This window comes from Solea solea, chromosome 18 (genome assembly GCF_958295425.1).
Source record: "Solea solea chromosome 18, fSolSol10.1, whole genome shotgun sequence".
Classification (NCBI taxonomy): Eukaryota; Metazoa; Chordata; class Actinopteri; order Pleuronectiformes; family Soleidae; genus Solea; species Solea solea.
This window is the reverse complement of record NC_081151.1, coordinates 13,325,625-13,352,880: the sequence shown is the minus strand read 5'-3', so window position 1 is coordinate 13,352,880 and position 27,256 is coordinate 13,325,625. Positions and strand designations below refer to the sequence as shown.

General features: G+C 38.9%; 2 protein-coding genes across 2 annotated transcripts; both read right to left on the bottom strand.

Moving 5' to 3' along the window:
* Positions 1-333: 333 nt before the first annotated feature.
* galcb (galactosylceramidase b) lies at positions 334-27,232 on the bottom strand. The gene is made up of 17 exons (XM_058615190.1): positions 27,049-27,232; positions 24,388-24,456; positions 24,226-24,289; positions 14,410-14,523; positions 12,849-12,988; positions 11,600-11,638; positions 11,301-11,428; positions 7,302-7,457; positions 6,102-6,226; positions 4,745-4,872; positions 4,325-4,414; positions 4,144-4,233; positions 3,910-4,054; positions 3,156-3,336; positions 2,894-3,057; positions 2,675-2,751; positions 334-1,062 (listed from the first exon to the last, which is right to left on the bottom strand). Exons 1-17 carry the CDS (start codon positions 27,193-27,195, stop codon positions 910-912), a joined length of 2,010 nt encoding a protein of 669 aa, XP_058471173.1. The 5' UTR covers positions 27,196-27,232; the 3' UTR covers positions 334-909.
* Positions 17,047-23,429, bottom strand: LOC131444650 (uncharacterized). The gene is made up of 7 exons (XM_058615194.1): positions 22,429-23,429; positions 21,820-21,954; positions 21,076-21,394; positions 18,568-18,803; positions 18,201-18,444; positions 17,905-17,979; positions 17,047-17,208 (listed from the first exon to the last, which is right to left on the bottom strand). Exons 1-5 carry the CDS (start codon positions 22,578-22,580, stop codon positions 18,249-18,251), a joined length of 1,038 nt encoding a protein of 345 aa, XP_058471177.1. The 5' UTR covers positions 22,581-23,429; the 3' UTR covers positions 17,047-17,208; positions 17,905-17,979; positions 18,201-18,248.
* Positions 27,233-27,256: the final 24 nt, after the last annotated feature.

Genomic DNA, 27,256 nt, shown 5'->3' with positions numbered 1-27,256 from the left:
TAACCACCTACTGATCTTGAACAATGTGACTGTCAAACAATTTTAGATTTATAACAAGAACAAAGGTTAATATTTTTTATAAGTTCTGCAAAAATTGACTCACTTTACCCAAAAGATTAAAACAAATGCATTCATCAAAAAAAAAAATAATAATAAATATTTACAGCACCATATGAACACAAGCATTTATTTACATTTCCTTGTGTATTTTCACAAATTCATGACCTGGTGTTATTCTCCTTATTATCATTATTACCTGTGCTAACATTACAGATCTATTTATTATTTATTGAAACATATGCAAATATTAACACTGTAGTCACAAAATTCCAGTAGTTTTAAGAGTTTTTATTCACTGCTGGAACGACACACATTACACACATATATATACTTCTGTTTGTTCATTGTAGTCACGCACACTTCTTCTCTTATGACACACACGCTTAAAACCGTAAAAACATTAAGAGTGAAAAAAACAGTTATTTCGAATTTCCTTAAAAATGACAATCAGTGCAAAATCAAGACATTTCCAGGGTGCGATGTGTTACATTAAAATGTGCAGCCTTCAAATCCATGTTCCTTAAAACATACAATTATCCCCAGGTACCACATTAATTAAAGGCACTGATTCAAGGTAATACATTGATTAGAAAGGTGTAATCCATCACATTTAAAGCATAGTCTCCAAAAGCCTTATAAGACACTTTATATCATAACTGTTGTAATAACTGTTGGAATTCTTTTCACATCCTGAGAGCTTCTGCAATCTTTCCACACTCCTATTATAACACAGGATTTTATTCTCCCTCTCTTTTTTTTACCCTTCATTAATTGATGACTCTCAGGACGAAAAGAGAGTTTCTCGTCTCGTTTTCTGAACAAATAATATAAAAGAAGTGTCTTCAGGTTTTAAAATCCTTCATTTGCCACCACCGCAAAGTTGTCAAACTGAGCCAGTTCAAAAGAGTGTGCTCCGATAGCGGCCCAGCCGTTCTTTGGAGTCAGAACCACAGCGTTCTTCCACAGTGGGAATCCGTTAAGCTGGCCGGACGCATACTGACCCTGCAGGACAGAGGAGTCACACACACACAGTGACAGGTTACAGAGCATGCAGTCACATGCATGGGACACATTATTATAAACAGCTGTTTGCTTAGAAACAAGCAACAGCAAACAGCTAATCCTAATCCATCTGAAGATAAATGGTGATCGAGTTGTGTGTTTCGCCATCTAGCACCATTCAGACCTGATATTAACAACCGTCCAGAGTAATCTGATCATAACGGGACAGTGTTAAATACACCTGGGATTACAATGAGTCGTGGATACTTAGAATGTAAATATGCTGACTGTACAAATGTGCATGTCCTTATTGTAGAATTCTGGGAATGTGCTTTATTTCCAAGAATGTTTGACCCTATAATTCTGAAAATGTCCTTAACTGTATCATTCTAAAATAGAATTGACAAACTGTGGTCTGTACTGACTGTCCAAATCTCAAAATGGGCCACACTGTAGAGCATGTGGCTAGCAATGTTGCCTCGCAGCAAGAAGGTTGCTCCAGCGGCCTCGTGCGGAGGATAAAGTGGTAGACAATTCATGAATTCTGAAAAACTAGAACGTTCTAAACTCTACATTTCTATAACTATATAACTATAATTCTGGGAATAATCCTAAAGCTGTCCACACCTGACTGCGTTGTATGGAAATGTCACCGTGAATTTCCTCTTCTTCTATTTAAAGGCAACTATACTTGATGCTCACAAAAGCTGTGCCAAATCACATCTCACCGTGATTCCTAAAGGGAAAATGGTGTGGGACATGTGTGCACATGGATTTACAAATCAGAATATTTACTGTCTGTGTGTCAGCACTTTCTGTGTTTTAGACTTAATAAGGCAAATTGGACACTCTAAATCAGGGGTGTCAAACTCATTTTTGTTCAGGGGCCACATACAGCACAATTTGATCTTAAGTGGGCCGGACCAGTAAAAATAGTAAAATAATAGCATAATAACCTATGACCAACAAGAACTCCTTTGTTTTTTTTCCTTTGTTTTACATTTAATGAGGGATATTTTTACAAAACATGACATTTCTTGAGAAATCTAAGTGCAATTTCAACAATATCATGCCTAAATTTACTATTTACACATCATCTATAAAGGCATAAACATTTAGTCACAGGTATCTGGAAGTGAAAAATATTGCATTTGACATTACGTTTAGATTGTAATCATATTTTGACAAATTCATCCTGTGGGCCGGATTGGACCCTCTGGCGGGCCGGTTCTGGCCCCCGGGCCGTATGTTTGACACCCCTGCTCTAAATTGAACATATGTGTCAGAGCGGATGGTTGTTGTTGCCCCCTGACCCTCATGGGAAGAATAAAGAGGTAGAAGATGAGGTAACCCTCCGTTTACAAGCCATGGGCTGCCCGTTTCGTACATACACCAACTTTTTTACATAAATGTTGCGCACATTTTTTATAAATAAGGCGCCTGAACTTAATGTTGAGCTCTTGTGATTATGTCGCACAGGATGGATGTTAATCCTAAATCTGAATGCTCATGAACTCCTCATGAAGTACAGGCCTGTGTATTTCGCTGGTTGCAAATTGTAACCCATACACTTTCATTTCCCAAATGACAAGGATGTAAAAGCTCCACTTACTTGCACAGTGAGTGATAAGGTGTACCAAACATATGCTCGGGCACCAGACTGCCCCTCTGCCAGCACAGTCTGACCACCTGTTAAAAACACAGATTAGAGGACACAGATTATCACTGATGGGGAGGAAGATTGAAAACATATTAAAAGACTTCTTTTTATCCTTTATGCAATTGATGTGTCAACTACTGATGCTACATTAAAAGGGTGACCACCACTGACCAATATCATTGGTAACTTTGTAGTTGCCATTTGCAAACAACCAGAAAAAGACTCCAGTGGCACCGCGGACTGACTGGCCTCCTTTATTCACCCTGGCGGCGATGAAAACACCACCCGTCTGATTCTTCTCCATGAAGACATCACACGTCACTGTGAGGTTCTGCCTGTAACACAACACCACAACACACGCGCGCACACACACACAGATGTGTAAACTAGGCATTTTACACAGTCAAGCGGACACATGTGTAAATCCTCTCACCACTGATAGTCTCCTATCACGCTGACAGTCTGGTCAGCATCTGCTGCCCACGTGACAGGTCTTTGAGTCACAACCTGTCGTAGCGTGAAGACGTGAGGTCCCGAGTCAGTCAGGTTGATGAAGTACTCGAACACTCCTGCCTGGTCAGCAAAGTTCGGAGCTTCAGAGAAGGGAGGGGCTCCTACAGGAAGTTGATACAAATAATGAAGAAGAAGAAGAAGAAGAAGAAGGAATGTTCTGCAACATTTATGAGTATCTCTGTATAATTGTGGAAATGTCCTAAACCGTATCACCTAAATCCTGAAAATGTCTTTAAAATGTGTTTATTTACTATTTCTTATTTCTATTTCTTCTCCATACGAACTCTGACCTTTAAAAGTGCAGGTTGCAACACAATTTAGTCAATAATTCAATAATAACCTTTCAGCATCGCATCAATCCAACGGTCTGAGAGGGATTCAAACTTGTTTGCACCTGGCCCGTGACGGAAGGCTTTCACCAATCACAGGGCAGCTCAGAAAGAGAGAGGGCACTCCTTACTACTCTGCATAAAGGTTAAAGATAAAGCTACTACAGCATCAACAACTATGATCTATGCTACAAAAACACCTAAAAAGGAAACTGCCTCAGGTCATCTGACATGAAGGTTTCAGACAGATTTCCTCTCAAAAAGAAATGTGAGTATTTTAATAACTTACATGACACCTATCAGAGGCACGTGGAGAACGACGCTCAGGTGTGTCAGGATACTTACGGACATTAAAGTCATCCTTGTAGACTTTGGGGAAGCGAGCGGAAGCAGGTGGTTCTGGGTAACTGCCTCTCTGTCCCGTTGTCACTGTAGTGAGTGTGTACACTTCATCTTCAGCCAGATTTAAGGTGAAGGAGCCATTTAACAGCTGCAAGACAGTCACATCAGAGCTGCTGTCAGTCTCAGCTCAGTGCAAACATTTCCTGCTTTCTTCATGACTGCAAACCATGGCTTTACCTTCAGAGGAGTTAGCTTCTCAAAGAAGGACGGCTTTTTTGTCTTGAAATTAAACTGTGACCGCCACACTTGGAGTTCCTTGATGGACGCCTGGGATAAAAAAAAGGAAATAATTTTGAATGAGTTGAAAGAATCGCTCGCTAAGTTTCGGCAGTTTGATGAAAATCACAGAGGAACTTACAAAGGATCCCTTTAGCTGGAAAGTTGCATTCTGGGCAGTCACGTTAAACGCAGGGAGAGGAGGTCTGATGCACACTGAATGATCATGAGTCTGTAAAGGAAACAACTAGTTACATATCACAAGAGCAGCTTTACCGTCTTTGTCTAGTAATGGAAACATCGTCTCTGTATTCTCCATTTCACAGGAATACCAGATTTATTTTTAACATGATTAAAGTTGTGAATTGAATGTACAGTATAGGGCTTTGACACATTCATTCCATGATTTTGACTATTTTCTCAAAATGATGAACACACACAATTAAAGTGACACAATGAACGACTTCAACTTCGATGGTAAATGGTCCCCCCCTTATTTTTGATATTTCCCTTTTGAGTAACAAAACATCATATGTCGAAAAGTAGAAGGATGTGGACTTGCCATTGTTTCTATGACAACAGTGAGGTTTCCTTTCCCATCAGTCAGGGCAACATAACTTCCTCCCTGTTCCAGGTGTCCAACAGTCTGTAGGTAGGTCCATCCTGGCTGGGTGAACTGTGTGGTGTGAGCTTCAAGAGAAACACAGCAGAACACTTGACTTGAAAATCATTCATTAACATTATATCAAAGGCACATAACAATCAGTCACACAAGGTGCATAACTGTTCAATATCCAACTTAATCACCCTTAAACAGCTCTAGGTTCATGGATTCATATCTGTACCTATACTCTCTCATATTGAGGTAAAAGACCAAACATATTTTTAAAGATATCATAGAATCAAACAGGTGGACATTTTGTTTGTTAAGTGGCTCAAACCAGTTTTTACCTGTGTCCCCACTGGCAGCCATGTTTTCACTGAGAGCAAGCGTCCGTGTCTAAGGCTGGTTAAATGCACGAGTCATGTTATTTTTTCCATGAATAGCTAACTCAGTGTTGTAAAGAATCATTGTGGTTAGGGCTGCAACAATAAACCGATTATTGATTACTAAATTTGATTATTAATTGATTACTAAATTAATGAACAAAAGTTAGAGCAAACATGTTCTGGGTTCTTTTCTGCATATAACAAAGAAATCATGAAAACAGAATCATCTTGACATTTGAGAACGTCATCATATTCATTATTTATATCATTATTATTTTTTTTGCTTTTTATTTGAAGAAAAATAAGTTATACATGTTGCTCTTAAGTTTATATACATGCCATTAATCAGGAAAGAGAAATTCACATCATTACAGAAACACCCACACTCTCTCCCATCACAGTGCTCCTATACTAGTTCTGGACTGGTAGGGAACTTAAGAATTCAAAAAAGTGGTACTAAGAACTAGAACAATAAAAATAGTATAAATAAAATAGGTAACTAACAGCTGTAAAATCAATAGATTTGTCTGCTCCATATGTACCTGTCCTCATTCATAATTTTCCCTGCAAACAATATCTTATAATAGGGTTATAATAACTGTGATGGCAAAATCAACAACACAAATGGTAATAATTATAGATTACGTAAAATAATAATAAGTTTTGACGTTTTCTGACACTTTTAAGGACCAAATGACATAAATAGTTGACGAATGGATCGATTATGAAAATAATAATTAGTTGCAGCCCTAATTGTGTTAGTAACTATGACATACTACCAACATAGATAATGACGTGTCTTACTGATTTTTATGCAAAGTTGGATCATTTAACTGCAGAAGGTTGATAAGAGATGGAGAATAGGATCCATGCTTAATAAAATTAGATGGAAACAGGTCAACCCCTGATCAATCTGGTCTTTCTCTGACCTGTGATCCAGATAGGAGACTCCACCACATAGTTGCCACTCCACGGCTCCTCGGCCGTCATCAACCCATCTCTGCCAAACGGCAGCTCCTGGTAGTAGCTGGCCACCAGGTTCCAGGAGATGGTGCTGAAAGAAGAGTCACTGTAAGCAACTAGACAGTAGCACACACACAACAACATAACACACAGACAAAACACACATTCTGTCCATCCATTCACATATTATTGTCACATAAACATCAAAAGTGCAAAAATAAAACGTTAGTCCGTAAATTTAGAATAAAATAAAATAAAAGCCCAGTGAAGTGATTCGCAACAGCAATGTTGTGCTAGAAAAAGCAAGATTATGAATATGAGGAGTATAACTGAAATATGGCTTCATCCAAACAAGTTAAAACGTCTTTATAATGACCCGTAACAACCCAGATCCCACCCCGTTAACACACTACTAACGTCATTACCCTATTAACAATGCTGGTAGCATTAGACTATTCATAACACACAGCTTTCAGTAGGGTATGATAGAGTAAACACTCTTCACTGAAAACAGCTAAAATATCATTATGTTACATCATCAGGGCTTCAAACTTCATTTCTGATATTATTTGTTTGTCGAATAGATTGAAATCTAGTCTAGTTCTCTTTTTATTTACAATATTACTGGGACAAGGACGAGAACATACGCTCAGAGTACACATATGTCCCTTACAGAGAGCTGCCATTAGATTATTATGAGGTAGTGGGTGCACACTGTGTCTCTCCACCAAAGCTGGGTGTGCTTTCTGAAGAGAAAGGAAAGAGACAAGTCTCCCTCATACTGTAGACTGGCATCTATGTTGACCCTGCTGCACTTGCATCTGACATTGCCATATGATAAAGGTAGGAAACCTTGGGTGCAGGGTACTACTTAAGTAGGGTGCATTTCGAACAGCTCGCCCCATGTTCAAAATAATATTACATTTCAAATGAGCAGTGACGGATCTAGACTTAAAATCCACACAAGCATTCACTTTCAGAAGTGAATTCTACTGCTCAAAGTACCTAAGGCATATACACTTCTTGTCCCCGCCCACCCCCGCACTGCAGCTGTATACACAAAAACACCCCCTCAGTCAGATCTGATCACACCAAAAGTTATGCACGGCGGCTTTAAAAAATCCCTGCTCATTTTGCCAGAAGGAGTTTCTTATGTGTGAACTCACGCAGTCATGTGACCATTGATATAGTTCTGGTTGAGGATTCGAGCCCAGCAGCCTCCTCCAACCTCGTTGTTGAAGGTGCTGTAGTCCTCTGACGACCAGAGCCTCTTCTGAGTGGTGAGGGCATCCTTCACAGTGGTCGTGCCTGGGTAATGGGCCCTGCACATTACACATACAGTACAACACATTATTATTGTACAACAGAAACACACGACTTTGTTAAAAATGTTGGAAATTCAACTTTAATTTGCTCCTAAGCAACCACATCAAAGTGCTGTTTCAACTGCCACATAAAGAAAGCAGGGTTTAAGTAGAACATCCACACTGTAAAAAATACTGTTATGTTGTTTTATGAAAATGCACGAACAGTTAAAGGGACACTTTTTGTTAAGTGTGCTTGTACATGGTACTGACAGTGAAAACATGGCTGCCAGCATTAGTCTTTGATATCTTAAACATAATATTTACTGCTATCTTTCGGTTTTACAGACTTTTCTATGTAGTGCATTATTTCAGAGACGTCAGATTCTGATATTAACATGCGTGTTTTTTTGAAAATTACTTTCCAATGAAAGCAATATTCCTGACCAGTTTTATACCATTTTATTTTTAAATAAATAATAATAATACATACACTACAAAACACTACACACAAAAAATTTCTATAAAAAATTATAGAATTACATTTCACAAAAAGCTAAAATGTTAGAAGATTTTTTTTATTTTATTTGTTTTTTAAAAACAGCTCTTTGTCTGTTTTAAACATTATGATCTCTTTTTCTGTTCTGTTTCTGTTTATTATAATGTAAACATGTTATTCTTTCATACAGGATATTGAAGACTCTCTTTTACAGTTTCACAGCATTTAATTGATATTTCTGTTATTACTTTCACTTCTATTATTGTATGCTTCTTAAACTTTATAACTTCACCACCACTTATTTTTTCATATCGTTCTGGCTTTAAATGTGCACTGTAATGTTTTGTTTTGTATACTGTGCAAAAATTTACTAAACTAAAGGTTAACATCAGTACTGATGTATGTAAAATTAAAAAAAAAAAAGGTATATAAACTAAAAAAGAAAAACACACACTAACATGCACGGGCACACCTGCTTATTCATAGTCATATTACCGCAGCAGCAGCAGCAGCAGCAAACTAATACAGGTACAGGTCAGGAGCTTCACTTAATGTTCACATCAAACATCAGGATTGATTATGGGTTCTAATGTGAGCAACAAAACTGTATTAATGCACATTTAAATTCATAAAACCATGGTACTATGGATTCTGGCCGAGTACTGGTAAAAGCTGAAGAAAAGGCATTTGATTCTTGTTAAGGCAGGGCAAAAAGAAACATGAAGACAAAACAACAGGCTGGTGTGAGGTGTGACAGGTTGGACATGCAGACATCACACTCGAGAGGAGGATCCTACCCTATCACATCTACAGCTTGGCTCAGCTCAGGGTCTAACAGCAGAGAATGGGCAATGGGCTGCCACAGGTTGTCACTGGCTATGATCCTGACCCTCTCCAGTCCATTCTTGTCCAGCGTGTACCGCAGCAGCTGGTACCGTCAGCCAGTGAGTCACAGTCACAGGGAGTTCAGAGAAGAACATGAATTCAGAGCTACAATGGCAACCCAGAGTCGCCATGTGTCGCTTTGCATTATTTGCTGCATTCATGTAGAACAGTCAGTGGGGGTTGAGTTTGTGTCCACACATGAAAAGTTTACTTCAATATTTATGTCCGCCAATGCGATCCCCAAGTATGTTCCCATTATATTTAGGCAAGAATCTACCCACTGTAAAAAGAAAATCATATCTCTGTCAAAACTCAGCGGATTTCAACAAATTTGGTAAATGTATGAAAGATCATTGCAGTACCGTCAGATTAAGTTTCATTCGGGTCAATGATTATATTCATAATCGATTCATCTGTTGATTGTTTCTGAGATTAATGTCAGAAAAAGTTGAAAAATGTTGGCCAGTGTTTTTCAAACCTTAACATTTTTTAAGAAAATTCACATCTAAGAAGCTGATATTTCTGAGAACTTGTTTAAATTATATATATATACAAAAAATCGATTAATCGTAGCAGCCCTAGTCCAGTGTGTACCTTTAATAGTTGTAACCTTACCATGAAAGATGCCTTGAGATAATGTATGTTATGAATCAGTGCTATACAAATAAAACTGAATCTAATGGTGAGACTGCAGATTACAACAAACAGGACATCACTAGATGGCAGACTTTGTTAAAGAGTAACACTGGCTGAAAATACATATTGCTTATTTCCATTTCAAAGCAATTACACACTTTCACAAACAGAAATATGAGTATGTCTAATTTCTGCCAATAAACCCTCCTAAATGTTACACACTGGACCTTGAACATCTGAACAAAATTATGCCTTTTTTTTAGATTTGGTTATCTAACTGTGATATCTTTTCTCTTGAGCATTATAATTGTTGTTGTGAGGTCTCTGAATTTCTATTTCACTGGCATGTCATTTCTGCAGGCCTAAAATGATGTGTAATTAAGTTGTATACCAGCAGAGGGAGCACATGAACCAAAGTAAGAAAGCAGGGGAGAAGAAGTCAAAGTCCCTCTTGTCTAATTATTGTCCCAGACTCCTCCCCTTTTATAAACATGTTTTATTGTCTTTCTCTCTCATTGATTTGTTCATGTTTGCACCATTTGGAGCGCAAGTGTTATAAAGTTCACAATATAAAACATATTTATGAGGCAAAAATGAATCTATAAATGCCAAAAACAGTGGCATGTCGTCATTTACATGAAGGCAGCAATATAGTGCACAGTTTGCAGTTGTTGAAGGTGAAAATGCCATGCTTTATAAGGAAAATACTAAGCCATGCATACTGTATGGGTGTATGACAGGGAACAACTGAACTTTTCATTCCTTTTGTCCGACAGAAGGAAAAACAGCCACAGACATCTAACTAGACAGTTCCAGAGGAAGAAATCTCTGGATTAGCAACTCCAACCTCACAGCACACAGAGACAAACATGTCTTTATGTCATGCTTAATGTATCATTGGTTCAAATAAGCAGTGAGAATTTTAAATCTGCACTTATTGTAGCAATTCATCCACAGCTCACATTTTGGGATGACACCTCTCTGTCATGAGCTCCTCTCATCAGCCGACAGTCAAAGTAGTTTCATTAGTGACGGGTGACCAGAGAAGAACTCTCCATCGCTGAAACTCTGCCGATACTGACACATGCTTTATTGTGTTTATTTCCAGCTGCATTTTAGGCACAGCCAGTAAGAGCACTCTCTCTGAACTGCTCTGTGATTGTTCAAAGCATCCCATGAGTGGACAGAGTGTAGAGGAGGTGGAGAGGACATTATTCCGGACCTGCTGTATCCGGACATCTTCCCTTCATTTTACCGAGAGTCACTGAAAGTTTAAAGAAAGAAAGAGCGTGGAGGGGAACAACTGGACGCAATCTGACTTTGTGGCAATCAACCGACTCTGGAGTCCACTTACGATAGCATTGTTGACACTGGAGGGGTAAGCATCATGTTAGCATAACCCTGATTTATGGTTTGTCTCCTGCTTGACTTCAGCTACCAGAGCTCTATGTCTCTGGAGTTACGCAAACAGAAAGCTCAGAATAATATTTCTGACGAAGAGGATAACGATGAGGAGGAAATCTCCAAAGAGAGACCATATGTCTGATGCAGAGGAGCTGCTGAGGAGAGAGAGATTGGAGAAACACAGGAGTTGATGGTTCTTCGAGTTGGGGCGGGCCATTGAAAGATTCTTACAGTTGGATGCAACACTTCCCCAACGGCATGATGAGTCATCAAGAATGTCAAAGGGGATTCATGATCATAGCGTCCTCTTATATTCATTAGGATTATTGGAAACTGGCTCTTTTGATATTATCATTTTGTATCAATGAACATTTTCAAGCAACATGTACAGTATTTCATGCCACCTCTGAAAGTGACTTCAAGCCAGCTGTACTCACCCAATAACCTCAATAGAATTATTCAGGGCCGAGTCGCCATTCATAGATTTAGCGATGTTCCAATCACCATCAGCAGCGATGATGCCAACACCAGTTAGACCAACTTTATCCAGAATGTTCCGGAGCACCTTGACAACAAAGACATGCCCTCAGAGGAAACCAGCTAAAACGTCTGTGGCTGTTTTTCTCTCCTTCATCACTACGTTTACCCATAATGCACTATTTACATACACATTTGCTTTATGGGTATACACATTTTTAGTCAATGACAGGAGGACATCACAAGAGGTCAGGATTACCTTGATGTACTTGTTGTCGTAGCTTCGCTCATTCCAAATCTAAAAAGATGAAGTGGTATAAATTAAAGAGCTTTCTAAGCACCAGATGTACAGTTACACAGTTTCTCTCCTATATATCTCCCTGAGTTAACATCATTAGTGTCATCATCCAAACCTAACCACCGTCAGTTAGATCCCATCCCCACCAAACTGTTTAAAGTTGTTTTTCCTTTTATTAACAGCTCCATATTAAACAAGGTTGATCTATCCTTATTAGTACCCCAAGCCTTTAAAGTTTAAGTTATTAAACCCCTTCTCAAAAAAGCAACCCTTGATCCAGCTGTTTAGCGAATTACAATTTACCTAATCCCCATATTGCATGTTTTTGGACTGTGGGAGGAAGCCGGAGAACCCGGAGAAAACCCACACACACACACAGGGAGAACATGCAAACTCCATGCAGAAAGGCCCTTGTTCCAACTGGGGCTCGAATACTCGTACTCATCAGAGATATTCCAGTTTGTTTACATAAATAATAATGCCTTTTGCACACAAAAGTTAATTATGGAGTTCCACAGGGCTCAGTGCTTGGACCTATACCTTTTACCCTATGCATGCTTACTTTAGGGAACAATATTAGAGAGCATGAGAACACGCACTTCCATTGTTATGCAGATAACACACAGCTATATTATTTGATGAGACAGAATGAAACAAATCAGGTTGTTCAACTCCAGGAATTTCTCAAAGACATTAAGTCCTGGTTGACCTGTGAATGTCTACTTTTAAACCCTCAAAACTGAGGTCATTGTACTCGGCCCTAAACTAAACTTAAACTTTCTGACCACATTGTCACTTTAGATGACATCACCATGGCTTCCAGTTCCACCTATTATGCTATGAATTAAATTAAATTAAATATCAGTGTGATACATGTTTAATATATGCTACGGCTTGTATAAATTACATTGTAGTACTATAAACATGTCATAACTGATTCAGAACTGTTCTGTCTAAACCTATAACTTAATGCAACTGTTATATATCTGCTCCTAGTCTCTCTCTTCTGTCTCTACCTCGTCTGCTTCTTTCCCTTTCTCTCCCCCCTTTGTTAGTTTACTATAATTTATTTTTAGTTTGGTTCATTTTCTTTTTTCATACATGTAAACCACCCACCCCCCTGCACCAAAGTCCATTGAGGAAAAACAGCAATTTCACATCACAGCAAACAGGAGAATAAGAATGAGATGACAAATAACTGACTACACACCCCAACATATTGAATGTCCAGATCATGGTACTGCTTGGCACCAAGGATCCAGTTCACCACGTAAGTTGCAGTAACGTCTGGGAAGTCATAGGGCCAGTTCTTACCATGGCCAACCCAACCAGGAAATGCCCAGGGTAATCCTACAGGAAGAGACACACCAAACAAGTCAACGACTGCTTTGACTAACAACAACGTACTGTATCATTCAATGGCATTATTTTATTATTTTTAAACATGTAGTATCTCAAGGCACAAAGATCAAGACCTTACAATTACTATAGAGGAACCCAATTGGAACATAATAGACAACAGTGGAGAGAAAAAAAACCTCTCCTGACAGAACCAGGCTCAGAGTGAATGGACATCTGCCTCGACCTATCTGCCTAAATGCACAGTAAGACCACATGAGCCAGGGATGAAAAATGAGAAACTGGTACTATCAGTAACAAAGTACCTGGAGAAAAGCCGCCACTATAAACATTTACGTTGCATTTAGGGTTATACCTCTGTCACATCCATTGTTACTGAGTAGCAACACTTGGGAGCTGCTGACATGACTTCAGCCCCACTGAATTAATAAAAACATTGTCCTAAGGACAACAGAACATCATAACAAAGAAAATGGCCAATACAATGCTACTGTACAGACAAAGTTACCATGTCTGGAGCAACCTATCCTTCAACCAACTGATTCAGGAACTTTGTCTTGATGAGGGACGTCCAACGCTTATATCAGAGTGGATAAAGACTAGTTTGACCTACTACTTTGGCCCAAGTATCAAAATATGTGCCTCAAAAAACAATCACATGGCAATGGATTTGTGTCGCAGGGGCATCACTCTTGTTTTTGTGTCTTCATTGAAAATAGTGTACACTGCATGCGAACCGTCCCTTAGATGGTTCACACTAGATGCATGTGTGTTGGGGCTGCGTTTTTATTTCAGCACCCATGTTAAGAAATGAGAGTGTTCACACTGCACGTGTGAGATGCATGCCTATTTTTTAACTCTGGCGTCTCGCCTAATTTTTACATGTGACGCATGCAGTTTCCAGGAAAAATGTTGATAATGATAGTCTACCAGCGAGGACATTATAGTGAAAATAGACTAAAGAAAAACATGGGACATTATCTGTCAAGAGATAAAACTTGACAAAAATTAAGTCATAATCATATTGGTGGTGTGGGGACATGAAGCTGGTGTTAACACACACACCAGGCCTTATTCTCGCACTGATGATGAAGCCATCAGTTCTCCCGCCATAATAGCAGAGAATTGTGCAAACCTTTAACAAAGCCTCAGAGCTTTCAAAGTAAAACATGGGTAGGAGCATTTGGCCAGCAGTGTTGACTATTATGGATGTTGTGTGAGTCAAGCAACTGTTCACCATCAATAAAAAAGGATAAATGACAATGAATATGAAATTAAGAGGGTCATTACCTTCTGAAGCAATATTTGGCAATACATTAAGCTGTTTAGTAGCATTATATTGCCATTTGATTCATCACTTATTACAAATGAGCGGTTTGTCTGACCTCCTTACAGAAGTACCAATTTCTTACCGATGAGTGTAATGTTTGGGTTCCTCTTCTTGGCTTCTTTCATGAGCCACCACTCGTAGCCCCGGAAGTAGTTCTCGTCGTTCTCATAGTGCATGTGGGACGGCTCAGTTCCATCTACAAATGATTAAACAGAATATCTCATAAGAAAATTAAAAACACTGTCTATATACTAGAAAAACATGACACTGGGTCTGATCATTCTGTATATGAATGGGATGAACTGATAACTGCAAATGTTCTGCAAATGATTACGTCACCTGCTGAGAATCTGAGCATATAGTTAAAAGTGACAACCCGACTTCATTGTATTACAGTATAAAGGGGTAAAATGGGGACTAATTGTACTAAAGATAACATAAATTATAACAGATCTTTATTAGGAGAGAGGATGGTGGAGTGTGCCTTTTGAATGTATTTTTCTTACAGAACAAATTGACTGAAGGTAAACAGGAAATAATTAGAACACATGAAGTGCTCCACTAACATTATTTGTACTTGGATTACTAAATGAAACCCCACAAAAACTATTAAACCAGAAGGCACTATACTTGTTGTACTGCACACTAGTCTCTCCACACCTGCAATACTGAGCAGAGGTCTGGGGACACACTTACAAAACCTCTACCTATCCCCTGTTTATACTCCAAAAAAGAGCCTTGAGAATCCTACATTATGCCAGTTACAGAGAACATACAAATCAATTATTTATTAAATCAAAAATACTTAAATTCTATGACTTAATAAAATACCGCACAGTACAGATGATGTACAGGGCTGCCAACAAAAACCTCCCTCACAATCTACAGACATTATTCCTGAACAGAGGGGAGGGAAACAATCTAAGGGTCTTACATTTTATTGTGTCTCATTAAGTGTTAAGTGTTAAGTCTCTTGTTGTGTCTTATTTAAATGCCTTTCGTTATGTCTATTTAAATGTCAAGTCCTTCGTTCGTTATTTCTGCTATTTTATTGTGTACCTCAAGCCGGGAGTCTCTGCAAAAATTTCATTATGTTTCATAATGAAAATAAAACTTCTTGAAAAAAAAAAAAAGTAAGAGGGAACATGAGGTTTAGGCAGAGAAGGGTAAGAACTACATTAAAATCCTTTACTGTATCGGTCACGGGGGTCAGACACTGGAATAATCTGGATGAGGAGATGAAAAAATCAGCAAAACTGAGTGTATTTAAAAAGAAGTATGTAGATATGACTATTAAACAATACAGAATGACCCAGGAGGAAAGTATGACAAAGGTCAGGGACAGAAATCTGTAGACACTGTGGGAAACGGCAGGGGAAGCAAATGTAACCAAACAAAAAAAAAAGCGAATGTACCCAAACAACAGCTGACACTGAGACAAATGTCAACACATGAGAAGTATTTAGCTGCCACTGTGAAACAAGTCACTACGGAGAATCAATTGATCCAAGATGGAACTGCTAAGCTGGTCATTGAATGCGATCGACAGAGTGTTCTCAACAAGAAGAACAGGTTCTGGTGAACCTAGTTGCCCAGATGGGACCTTCATGGCTGGCTACATTCGGGACGGATGGGATAAGTGGAAAGTCGTGTGCCTTGCTGCACTGGATGTAGAGGATGTCGAGGATGTGTACATATTCACATTCATGATGATCGGAATGCTCTCCCTGGGATGGGGAATGTTCCTACAATACCGGGAACTGAGAAAGATCGGCAGTGAGATGACCAAGGAATTGATCGATATGAAGGTGGAAAGCGCAATAACAAAGAGAGTCATGGTTGGGCTGCGCTCCGACGTCTCCACAACCCTCGAGCTCGTGAAAAGAATGGAGAAGCAAAGCGAGGCGAATCCTACAGATGAGATGTATGACTAAAGAAAAAAAATGATGCATTGACCTCTATTGATTGGATTATTTTGTGACTTTTGGGAAGTTGAATATGCCAGGCAACAAGTCGAGAATGTCACGCGCGACGGAATATCATGGACACATGTACAGACACACATGGAGTCTGATTTGACTGTCTGGAGCTAGACTATATCTCTGAGTGCTACCTGATGCTGAAACATGTTTTCTTTGTCAAAATGTCATAAAACAAAAAAAAAAAAAGAAAGATGAAATGAAATGTATGATGATAATGGGGGCGGGACTAGATAAGCTTTGCTTCTCCCGCTTTCCCTTTCGGTTATGTATATTGTGTGAACTGCACTGCTGTGTGATGAGTGATCTAAATGTCATGACCGAAATAAATAAATAAATTATTAGCCTACTTATTTTCATTTTCTTATCTCTGCCAAACCTAACGTGCACATTCTTTGTTTCTTCTTTGTTTAAGGCTTGAGAAGCTCACCAGTCCAAAGCCAAAGAAGGAAGTCAGACAGAAAGAAGAGTCACAGGTGCAACAGCATCATGAAGTAAGAGTTGTTCTCTTTTTTCCCCTCAACACATTCATTTCTTTATTTTGTCTGAAGTTTCTTCCCCAGTGTGTGAGAGGAGTGTTTGTCATCCTCTCCTTCAGGAATCCACCTGACCGTACTGCTGCAAGGAGCATGTACAAGTTCAAGGCCAAAGGCACCACCACAAAGGTGCTGGGAGATGCCAACAGAAGCGGAGAGTTGATATGATTTGTTTATACATAACAAAAGAAAAAAAAACATCAATAGCTTTTTCAAAAGTACATCATCACATCTTTTAATATATTACTTTACAAATGCAAACACAAAACTGTACAAATACCTTTATACATATTTACAAAAAGCTTATTGATAAGCAATAAGTTCAGGTAGTTCAAGTCCTTCCATGCTGCTCTTTCTTCAGGACAGCTAGAAAAAAAAGAGACAAGAGAACAATTAGCACGAGTAATGTGTAACTGAGGATACATCCACGCTGCTTTGCTTTTGTTCTGCCCCACAGGGTTTTAACAAGCCAAAATAAGAGAAGTTTAAAAAAGGAGGGGCTGTCCATACAAGAACAAGTTTGAGTTTCCTCACCTTTTTTAACGTTTGGGCATTTTATCCACATGGAAACAGCACTTTGGATTTTTGAAAAAAGGTTTCCGAGTGGAAAAACCTCAAAATATTTATTTTATTTTTTTAATGCATTCAACAATAACACTACTTTTGGGAAAATGATTGTCATAATCCCACCTCTCACTTGCATTCGTTGTGTTTGGAGATTGTTTGTTTTTTATCATTTTATGATAACTTTTATTTTCTTTCCTGAGTCACCCTGACTTTCTTCATTCTCTCTCTCTTTCTGTGATTGTATATATTGTAATGTATACTTATTCTAATAAAGATTTATTTGCAAACGTTTGTACACAGCGCACGTTATGATCGTCTTCTGCGGCAGCACTACAGTGCCACATACAGGCCTGCTATACATACTGTATGTACAGCATTAGGAGTTGTTTCAGTGATTTCGTATGGATGAATTCATTTCTTTGAACGATGTGTAAACAGAAAACATCAAAACGACAAAGAAAAAAGATTGTGACTGAAAACTCCGTCAACACTTACTTTCAGTTTCACCTTGTCGTCAGTCTTGTGACAGAAATCCATGTTCATACTTTTCACCCTTGTCTTTTCGAACAACTGCAGAGGAGAGAATCAGATTCCTTTTTACACCAACTTACCCAGTGGACATGAATGGTCATGGGATATATATTTTTAGATTAATTACTGAGCTAAAAACACTCACTTGGATGCAGATCCTTTTTTTTTTTGAAAATGCAATTCATAGATGACTACATAACAGTTTGGAATGAATGTAGCCTGTCATATGACATTCACTAACAGTCATTCTTATTATTTACCTCTCCTCTGGGGGCCTGCCTCTGGAGCAGCTCCTGTGATGTTAGTGACTACATTGGTGGGATGAGGCCAAGACTCTCTGGATCATCAGGGTTGGAGGAACTCCTCATCCTCGGCACGGTCTTCCCTGACCCCAAATGTTTCCTAACGATGGCTCTCTGTAGGTCAGGTATGACAGTGCAGGTTTTGTGGTTCTTGATGATGTACTGATACTTTTGCAACTGCTTGTTGTAGACTTTTTTGTATCTGGTGAGACGATGGTTTATAAAGCAAACGTCACAACAACAAGTCAGGAAAACTAACCACTCCAGTTCAGTAACAACAGATAAAATGTGTTTCTTTGCATGTAGGTGGTTTATAAATGCTGACCTCGTCTCCTGCCAGAACTCCTTGATGGTGTTAACACAGTATGAATGTTGCACCGCAGCGAAAGAGGACTTAGCCACTATGTTCATGCTCATGTACTGGAACAGAAGTGCTATTTTGTCATAATCATTTCCAGAGAGGAGGATATTGGTGGCCAGCATGAAGTCCCCTGACTGCATGCCAAACTTGAAAACAGGCTGAGAGTTCCACTTCCAAAGGCTGTGTCCTCGGGAACATATCTGTGCATGAAAAGAACAAACATGAAGAGAAACTATGCATACATAACTCCACCATCACACTGATAGGGCTGCGACTACTTATCCAAAAAGTTTAAAATCTTCCTCTCACCTGATATAAGTATAACATAAATAGGTTTTTCCAATATCTGTAGCCCCCACTTTATCCACAAACAGTGGCTAAAATTGTTTGAAAAATATATATTAGTTTTGTTTTTCATGTATTCAGATTTAGCCAAGAAGAAAAGGACTGTAAAAAAAGGTGTCAGTTTAATGTCACACTGATGGTAGAATGCCAATATTAATATCAACAGATATTTTCTCTATTTTAGCTGGAACCATGTGTGAATAAAAGCATGATGTAATGCACCAGGCATAGGAGCACATCATACATCTGAAGTAATTACCATATCATCCAGCAGAGGGCACTGAAAAAAGGCTTGGCATTTTTATTGCTGATCAGAAAAATGAGACAGTGGCCGTTTCTCAATACTCAAGTAAGCAAGTATGTACTTGCGTACTTGGGAAGTATATACTTGAGAAGTACGCTGGGAGTATATACTTGCCAAGTACGGGAGTACACAAGTATGTGGTTGTTTCTCAATACTCAAGTATGCAAGTATGTATGTAATGTTCTGCTGTTTGAATGGTGGCTGGCGCCAAGTGCTGCAGCCTCATTACCGCCACCTACAGTGTTGATAAATGAACATATGAAATACTTTTAATAAATGCATATATATGTTGTTATTATTTTTACATTTTAAATATTTAACTTCATTTATTAATTTATTTCTATTAAAATATACAATACAAATAATACAATGTGGAAAATAGATATATTACAGCATTGTAGAGTAGTATATATATATATATATATATATATATATATATATATATATATATATACTACTCTACATACTATACTATACATATCTAATATTTACATATTATATTTAAATATAAATCTCGACTTTAATATAAATCTAAAATTCAAAGTTAAAATAAATAAAACATTAACAATATACAAACCTTCAAACTTTCAGGTCAAAACGTTTCCATTAAAAACAAAATAACACGTCAACAACAAATCTATGGATCACACCGAGCATCTAATGACAGCGACGTCTGAGCCAGCGGATCATTTCATCAGGACAGGCCGAGGTAACGCTGCTCTGTGCCGGGCACAGTGAGCGCCGAGCGACCGCAGAGGCGGAGCTGATCACCTCCGACAAACGTCGCTGCCAAACTATAAATACGTCATATCTTCATACACAAACCACATGTTTGAATTCTAAATGACTCATTTCTCGCCTCAAATGATGTTAAAACTTTGTTCCGGGACACAGAAAAATATTTATTTCAGATTTATATTTCTATTATCTGCTGCTCCGCTCCGCCGAAATGTATTCTGGGATACATGGCCATCGCAAGTACGCTTAAGTCACCTCCGATGCATACTTGGTAAAAATGGGCGGAGCGAGAACATTTCCGGGTTTGAGAACCGTCCTCGCTGTTCGCTCACTTGAGAATTGGAACAGCACTTGGACTGAGGCTGATGACGTTTTCACAAGTACGGGAGTACGCAAGTACGCTCAAGTACGCACAAGTATGGATATTGAGAAATGGCCAGTGATATTTTAATAATATAAATGTGTTGCTGTGAGGACACAAGCAAAGTGACTAACCATTTGTTTGACTTTTTTGGCTTCTGGTGCCACAGCAACTTGTTGTAGAAGCCCCTGTTGTTGTTCAAGTGTTTCTCAGATTTTCTGTCTTTACCACTTCTATGTACATTTCATAATTACATCACAACTCAACAACACAATGTTTTTGGTTTGGATAAGTCACAATATGCTTTCGTTTTTACTGCTCCCACTCATCACAATAGGTTCTGATGGCTACATTGCTATCCCCAGGATTTTTTTAGGAAAAAAACTCCAAACACAAGAGGAAGATGACGCCAACGGAGATAGTGACGGCAAATGCGAAGTGGGATAAAACTCAGTTTGGTACAGTATGGTACGGTACAGTACGGAACGGTTAAGTTCGAGGTCAGACTTGCGTTTTGACTGAGAACAGTATCTGTACTTGGTCGACGGGGCATGGGCTGTGCCCGATCTCAAAAGACGACAACCACCAACACAAGGGCTTTTTTCTAACTAACATCAAATAAAGTGGGCAGAATGTGTCATATGTACATGGTATAATTAGGTATTAGGAGACCTGGAAAACAATGAAACTTCAGTGCAGTGTTGTTACATAAAAGCTTTCTTACCCATTCAATGGTTGATGCAGTTCCCCGTGACTCCATGACTATGTCAAAGGGTTGAACAGCGTCACATTCAACTCCCAGGAGAGGGTCACTGTATTCACACTTTTCCAGCGGGAATCTGAGAAAGCCTGCAAGTTGTCGGAGGTTTTTCTCATATGCTATGGAGGCTTTTTCACCAACAATGTCATCTTCACATAAGACAAGCTGGTAATCTGGGCCTGATGTGATGTCAGTCATTGGGAGTTCCTCACTCTCTCCAAGATCACACCCCGACTCCTCCATGCCTGCAGCTGGGAGAGGTGTCTTTGTGGCACTGTCAGATCTGAGTTGAAAACATAAAAGTGAGTCATGGGCAGAAATTACAAAAGTTATACACTTAGATTAACCAACATTCAAAACAAGGCAACAGAAAGCATCAGCTAAAACTAGAGGTTGACCCTCAAGGGTTTTCCTATGGTCGTTGCCAATCAGTGTTTCTCAATCTTGGTCCACCTGCCCAGCATGTTTTAGATGTTGCCTTGCTCCAACACACCTGATTGAAATGGTCAGCTTGTCAGCAGGTAGTATCATGCTGTGGACAGAGATTCACAGCATCCAACATCCTTTGACTTTGAATGTGAGATGAGCTCTGCGTTTTGTTTTTTTAAATGCTATAAAATCAAACTGATCAAATCAAATTCAAATAGCTCATCTTCATTGTCCACATCAGCTAAATATTCAGTCATGAAGTCTGCAGACAAAACGTACCGTGCACAAGAGCGGAAAACACTGTCTTCTTCATCAGAGCTCTCCGTGTCTTCCTCTGAGTTCGATAGCACCTCTTTATCAGAAATTGATTCCCCATAAACTCCTTCTTCCTCGTCTTCCCAATCAATGGTAATACTAAAATGAAAACAAACATTGTGATGAAAAAAGGAAAACTATCTAGTGATGTATTCGGATTATAGAGGTTGCACATTCTGGACAATAATACTAAACTAAAGAACAAACAATAGCGATTGGATATCTGCTACTATAAAAGGTAGTATAACAGATTTAAAAACTATAATTTATCATTCTGACTTAACTCATAGCTGATATTAAGCAAGATATTGATAATGATCTTTTGCTCTGGCTCAGTACAAACCCAAGAAGTCGTTACCGCCTTCATGTCTAAGAATAAACATTGAGTAATGAGCATTTAATGTCAAATAAAATGTGCCTTGTTTAGTGCTCAAAAATGCTTAATCTGCAAAACACACCTCTCCTCTGGGGACCTGCCACACTCACACAGACAGATTGAAAGAACAAAAAAAAGATACTAAGTCATACCATACAATGATGCTATTACAACACACGCACACACACACACACTACCTGTGATATTCACTGCCATTGCTGGACTGTGACAGGAGAAAATGAGACTGTAGGTTACCCTCAGCTGTCATTGAGGTGGATGCCTTCGAGTACTTTTCATAACTGTAAGAAAAAAGGAAGGAAGCTAAATAATTAAGAGACTGGTTTAGCATTATGGTTAGGTAGAAGAACCCTGACTTTCTTCATCAGAGACTCATCAAGCCTGATTTAAACTTTGTCCCTTGATACTTGATAAGTACAGACTCTGCCAAACGACATGAATGAACTGAAAACAAAGTGTCTCTCAACTCTTTTCTCACATCATTTCAATTGAATTGAATTTAGTAATGTCACATACTGTACATTGAGTCACACTTGCACATTGGTAGTCACCATCTTCATTTAGAAGTTTCCTCTCCAAAGAGTCAAACCAAAATGATCTTTTACCTGTTGCTCTCCAGCCTGATTCAAATGTCTGATTTTTGCATTACCACTGTGCTCTCAGTAAATGTTGCTTCATTGCATCTTCCCAAAGAAAGTATGCAACAACAAGTATAACAGTAATGAAAACAGGGACATAGAGTTGGAAATACTTATTTAGCATTCTCAATAAGAAAGAAAACAGTAACTACATAGTTGTAAATGCAGACTCCGCTTTCTCAACTAAGAATAATAACAATGACAACGAAAACGGGAGCACTATAGTTTGAAAATCTACATCTGCATTGGCAACCTATAATTATAATAATAATAATAATAATAATAATAATAACAATAATATTATTAACAATAATAATAATGTAAACACTGCAGATTGATATGCTGACTTAGCCTTCCTAACTCATTATTAAGACAGCCAGGATACAATATGATACAAGAGATAAAATAAGAAAAAGCTATTCCAACAACGGGAACATTAGCACAGCTATAGGAGTAAAGGAATGACAACATGGTATATTAATACAATACGTAGGAAGCGTCAATGCAAAGCAAGGCGTCCTACTTTGAATGTTTAACAAATTAGATCACCAACCTGTCCATGAGCAATAAGGCAAAATCTGTGTCCGCCCTGAGTCCCGACTCCGCTTTCAGTGCTCTCCAACGGGGAAAAGCTACACCAAGTGTTACCCGCGTTTGTCCGCGCTCCCGGTCGCTTTGTTTTTTAGATTTTATTCCTTCTGGTGTGCGCTTAGGCTTCTTTTTGACCGTAGAGTCCACTTCTGAAACTTTTTGTGGCCGCTTGTTGGCGTTTTCAGCCATACTAACACGGTCCGCAGCCGTCTCTCCACTGAAGCTCCGCTGATGATGTGGTTTCCTCTTTGCTTCCGTCATCGACTGTCAGGCGTGACGTAAAACGAAGCACTTCAATTGCGCAGCGCGGAAATGACACCGCCAGAAACCAAACCAAAACAAATTGTGTTCCGCCTGGCAAAACATACCCCACAAATGTACACGTTTCTAAATTATTTGATATTGAAAATACATTTGGTTTTTAAACAATAAACCTGAATCCTTATTAGATCTATTTTACAGTTGCACAAACTCAAGTCATTTCTGGGCAAACACATACACGTACATTCTCAAAAATGTCCCCCGCTTGTATTGCTTTTCAGTACAAAGAGTACATTTAAACATTAAAACTTGGTTTGAAATAAATAAACAAATACAAAAATCTGTGTAATTTAATTTAATTTAATTTAATTTAATGTCAAGCAAGTAAGTGAATCCTGGAAATACGTACTTGGTTGAAACTCTGCTGAGTGAGTGTCTTTGAAGTTAAAGGTAGAAAGATTAATAAGTTTAGCATATGTCACTCACCAGTAGTTTGAGCATCTCCTCCAATCTCCACCTTCAGTATGTGCAAAGAGGCGCCGAAATTTGGCTGAAAGCAGTAAGAAAGACGGAGCAGTGAGTCTCCATGTAGCTTCCACTGAGCTGTAGGAGCAATGACTGACACATAATCACATTATCAGGCCTCACCTTGAACAGGTAGTCCAGTATCTGGCTACGGTACGGCTCTGCATAGTTCACCAGTAACCGAGACGTTGCCTGGAGGGAGTCAGAGATGACACATTACCTTCATGAAGAGCCGTGATGACGATGTTGTGCCAGTTCTAATAGCACTCCGATATCAACTCTCAGGCTCTGGACCCTAATGAACTGTGATGAGAGGCTGCAAGGGCTTGAAATGATAACAGGCATGGGGCCAAACTGTACTATGAACCAAACAACTACAATCGATTTATCAAAAAAAAAAAAAATCGACATATTAATAAATGATGGAAATATTAGTTGGATGCAGCCTTAAAACTATTATCACAAAGAGACAGCGTAAGCAAGCGTGTAATCAGTGTACTGCATATGTGTTTTAAGTGAGATTTCTTAATTAAATCTCCTGTTAGCTTAACACACTGTGAACCCTGCACAAGTTTATATAATCGACGAATAATAACATATAATGGTCGAATAGCATTTTTGCTAGAGATGCACATCCCTAATATTTTGATAATTGATTAATTGATTTGAATGTTCTTATTTTAAGCTTCTTAAATCTGAATATTTTCTGGTTCCCTTTCTCCATTTAGAAATGTGTGATGAGTCTTGTTTTGCGGACAAACAAGCCTCATCACCGAAGCACATTTCTCAACCTTTTATGGACCAAACAACTAATCGAGGATATAAACGATAGATTAATCATTTATGAATAATCTTATCTTTTGATACATGACAGTGAAATGAGGTGTGCACACCGGCATGCAATCACAAGCTGTTTTTACATGGTTTTAGCCACCTGACCTGTTCTGCAACTAATCAATCCATATCTTGTGATTCATGAAGTCACTGCACACAGCTGCACATTCACACCAGGTGATTATTATTAATATTATTAGGCTCAGTGTAAATTTGAAGAGCAGGGCAGCCAACATTTGCGGAGTGATTCTATGTAGTGAAGCTTTATTGACATATCCAATGCTTCAACTTACTACATTATCAACCAGGGTTTGCATAGGGCCATTTCTGAACCCACAACACGTCTATCAAGTTGGTCCAGTAAAACACTGCTCCGCCATCCCTTCTTGTAAACTGTGGTGTGTTACTTTAAATATTAACTAATGTTCATTTGATTCATTAGATCCAATTCAAAATTATTATTACAGATATGGCTGTAAATTAGTCGCTACATTATGTGCATAAATTTGCTTTCGTCATGATTGATATAGTGATTTGGGTCATGATAGTTTTCCATCGTCAAAAACTGGCTCTACATAAAGAAAGTAGGGACACACAATATTGGACTTTTTGCCGATATCTGAGCCAATGACTGATACAGATGCCGATATGAAACAAGCTGTCAAAGTTAACGTGCTAATTGTTGCTATTCATACAGCCGTGCAGATGTAATGCAGTTAACGCAAGTTTAAATTATCATAAATTATCCACACGAAACAGTCACTTGCCTACAGTTAGTCAGATAGGAGAGACAGAGATAGAAGCTGAAGATGGAGAGAGGTGAGGGATTGTTGGGCGGAAGGTTTTATTTTAAGAAGCCGGACGACGGGACCACCGCGTGTACTGTGCCAATCTCAGCTAATTTCACTGAAACCGGCGCTTTACTTCAGGTTAAAAGTCCAATCAGTGACGATCCTTGTCCGACAGCATGTACCTTTCCATTGCAGTTAATGTCGTTGTGTTTAGGTTAATGTTGTTGTATTTATGCGCTTTTGGGGGCGTGTGTTTCATGTTAATGTTGTTGTATTTTCGTTGATGTTAGTGTTTTCCCATTTGTGTTGGTAATTTGCACTTCAGGGCCACTGTATGTTCTTGTTGCATACAGGATGGCAGTCATCCATGTTGGCCTTTATTGTAAGATTACTTGGTTGGCACTTGATAGGTCTGAGTTTATAGGCCTGAGTCTCTTTGAAACGACATAGTTCTATGTGTAGTTCCGTGTTTAAAAAGAAAGACACAATTAATTAATGGTGTCTGAAATGCACACTGCGCCTGATTACTTGTTAACATTACATATGCATGCGTGTGTGTGCTGGTAATATTGTGTGTCCCTAACAGAAAGTTTGGTTAACACTATGCTCGAGGCAAAGCATTCAACATCTGCAGTTACCCAACAACCTCTGCAACCATGATGTCCAACTATGTTAACCTTTGACCTCATCCTGCCACCATAGCCTCCTCCAGAAAACCAGAAGACAATGTCCACATTTTCTATACAATCAATGCACTGGTCTATCAAGTCACTGTTACCTGCACATTGATAGCAAAAATCTTTGAAAACCTGTCACAATCAGGAGGTCTGAGGTACAATATCTCTCTGTGTTATGAAAAAGAAAGTTATGAGTATCAACACTCCCAACTGGGTTTACATAAAGAGCCACTGGCCCAACAGTCATTGTCCAAAACAACAATGACTAGTTCAATTCACATTGTTAGTAAATGTTTGTCTGGATTAGAAGCACAAACATTATGTGTACACACAAACACATGCACATTAAATGTGACATAACTACTTCTACAACTATTTCTAAAAAGTTAGAAATAACTTCTAACTTTCTATGGGGGACAGTTACAATGTGGACCTTCATCAAACCCGGAAGTAGATTAAACAGCCGCAGCATCTTAACTCACCCCGCCGCCGCTCAAGCCTCCAATTCCGTCAAAAACCCTCCCCAGTCCCGCTTTATCGTCCAGAACGTATGGGAGAGGCGACACACATGCACTCAGAGACAGAGTTAAAAACACAAGTGCCGCGGGGAACACTGCTCTCCACGCCATTCTCCTGCTGAATGACGGCGGAATAGTGAGAGCCCGAGTCACATGACAGGTGTTGTCACGT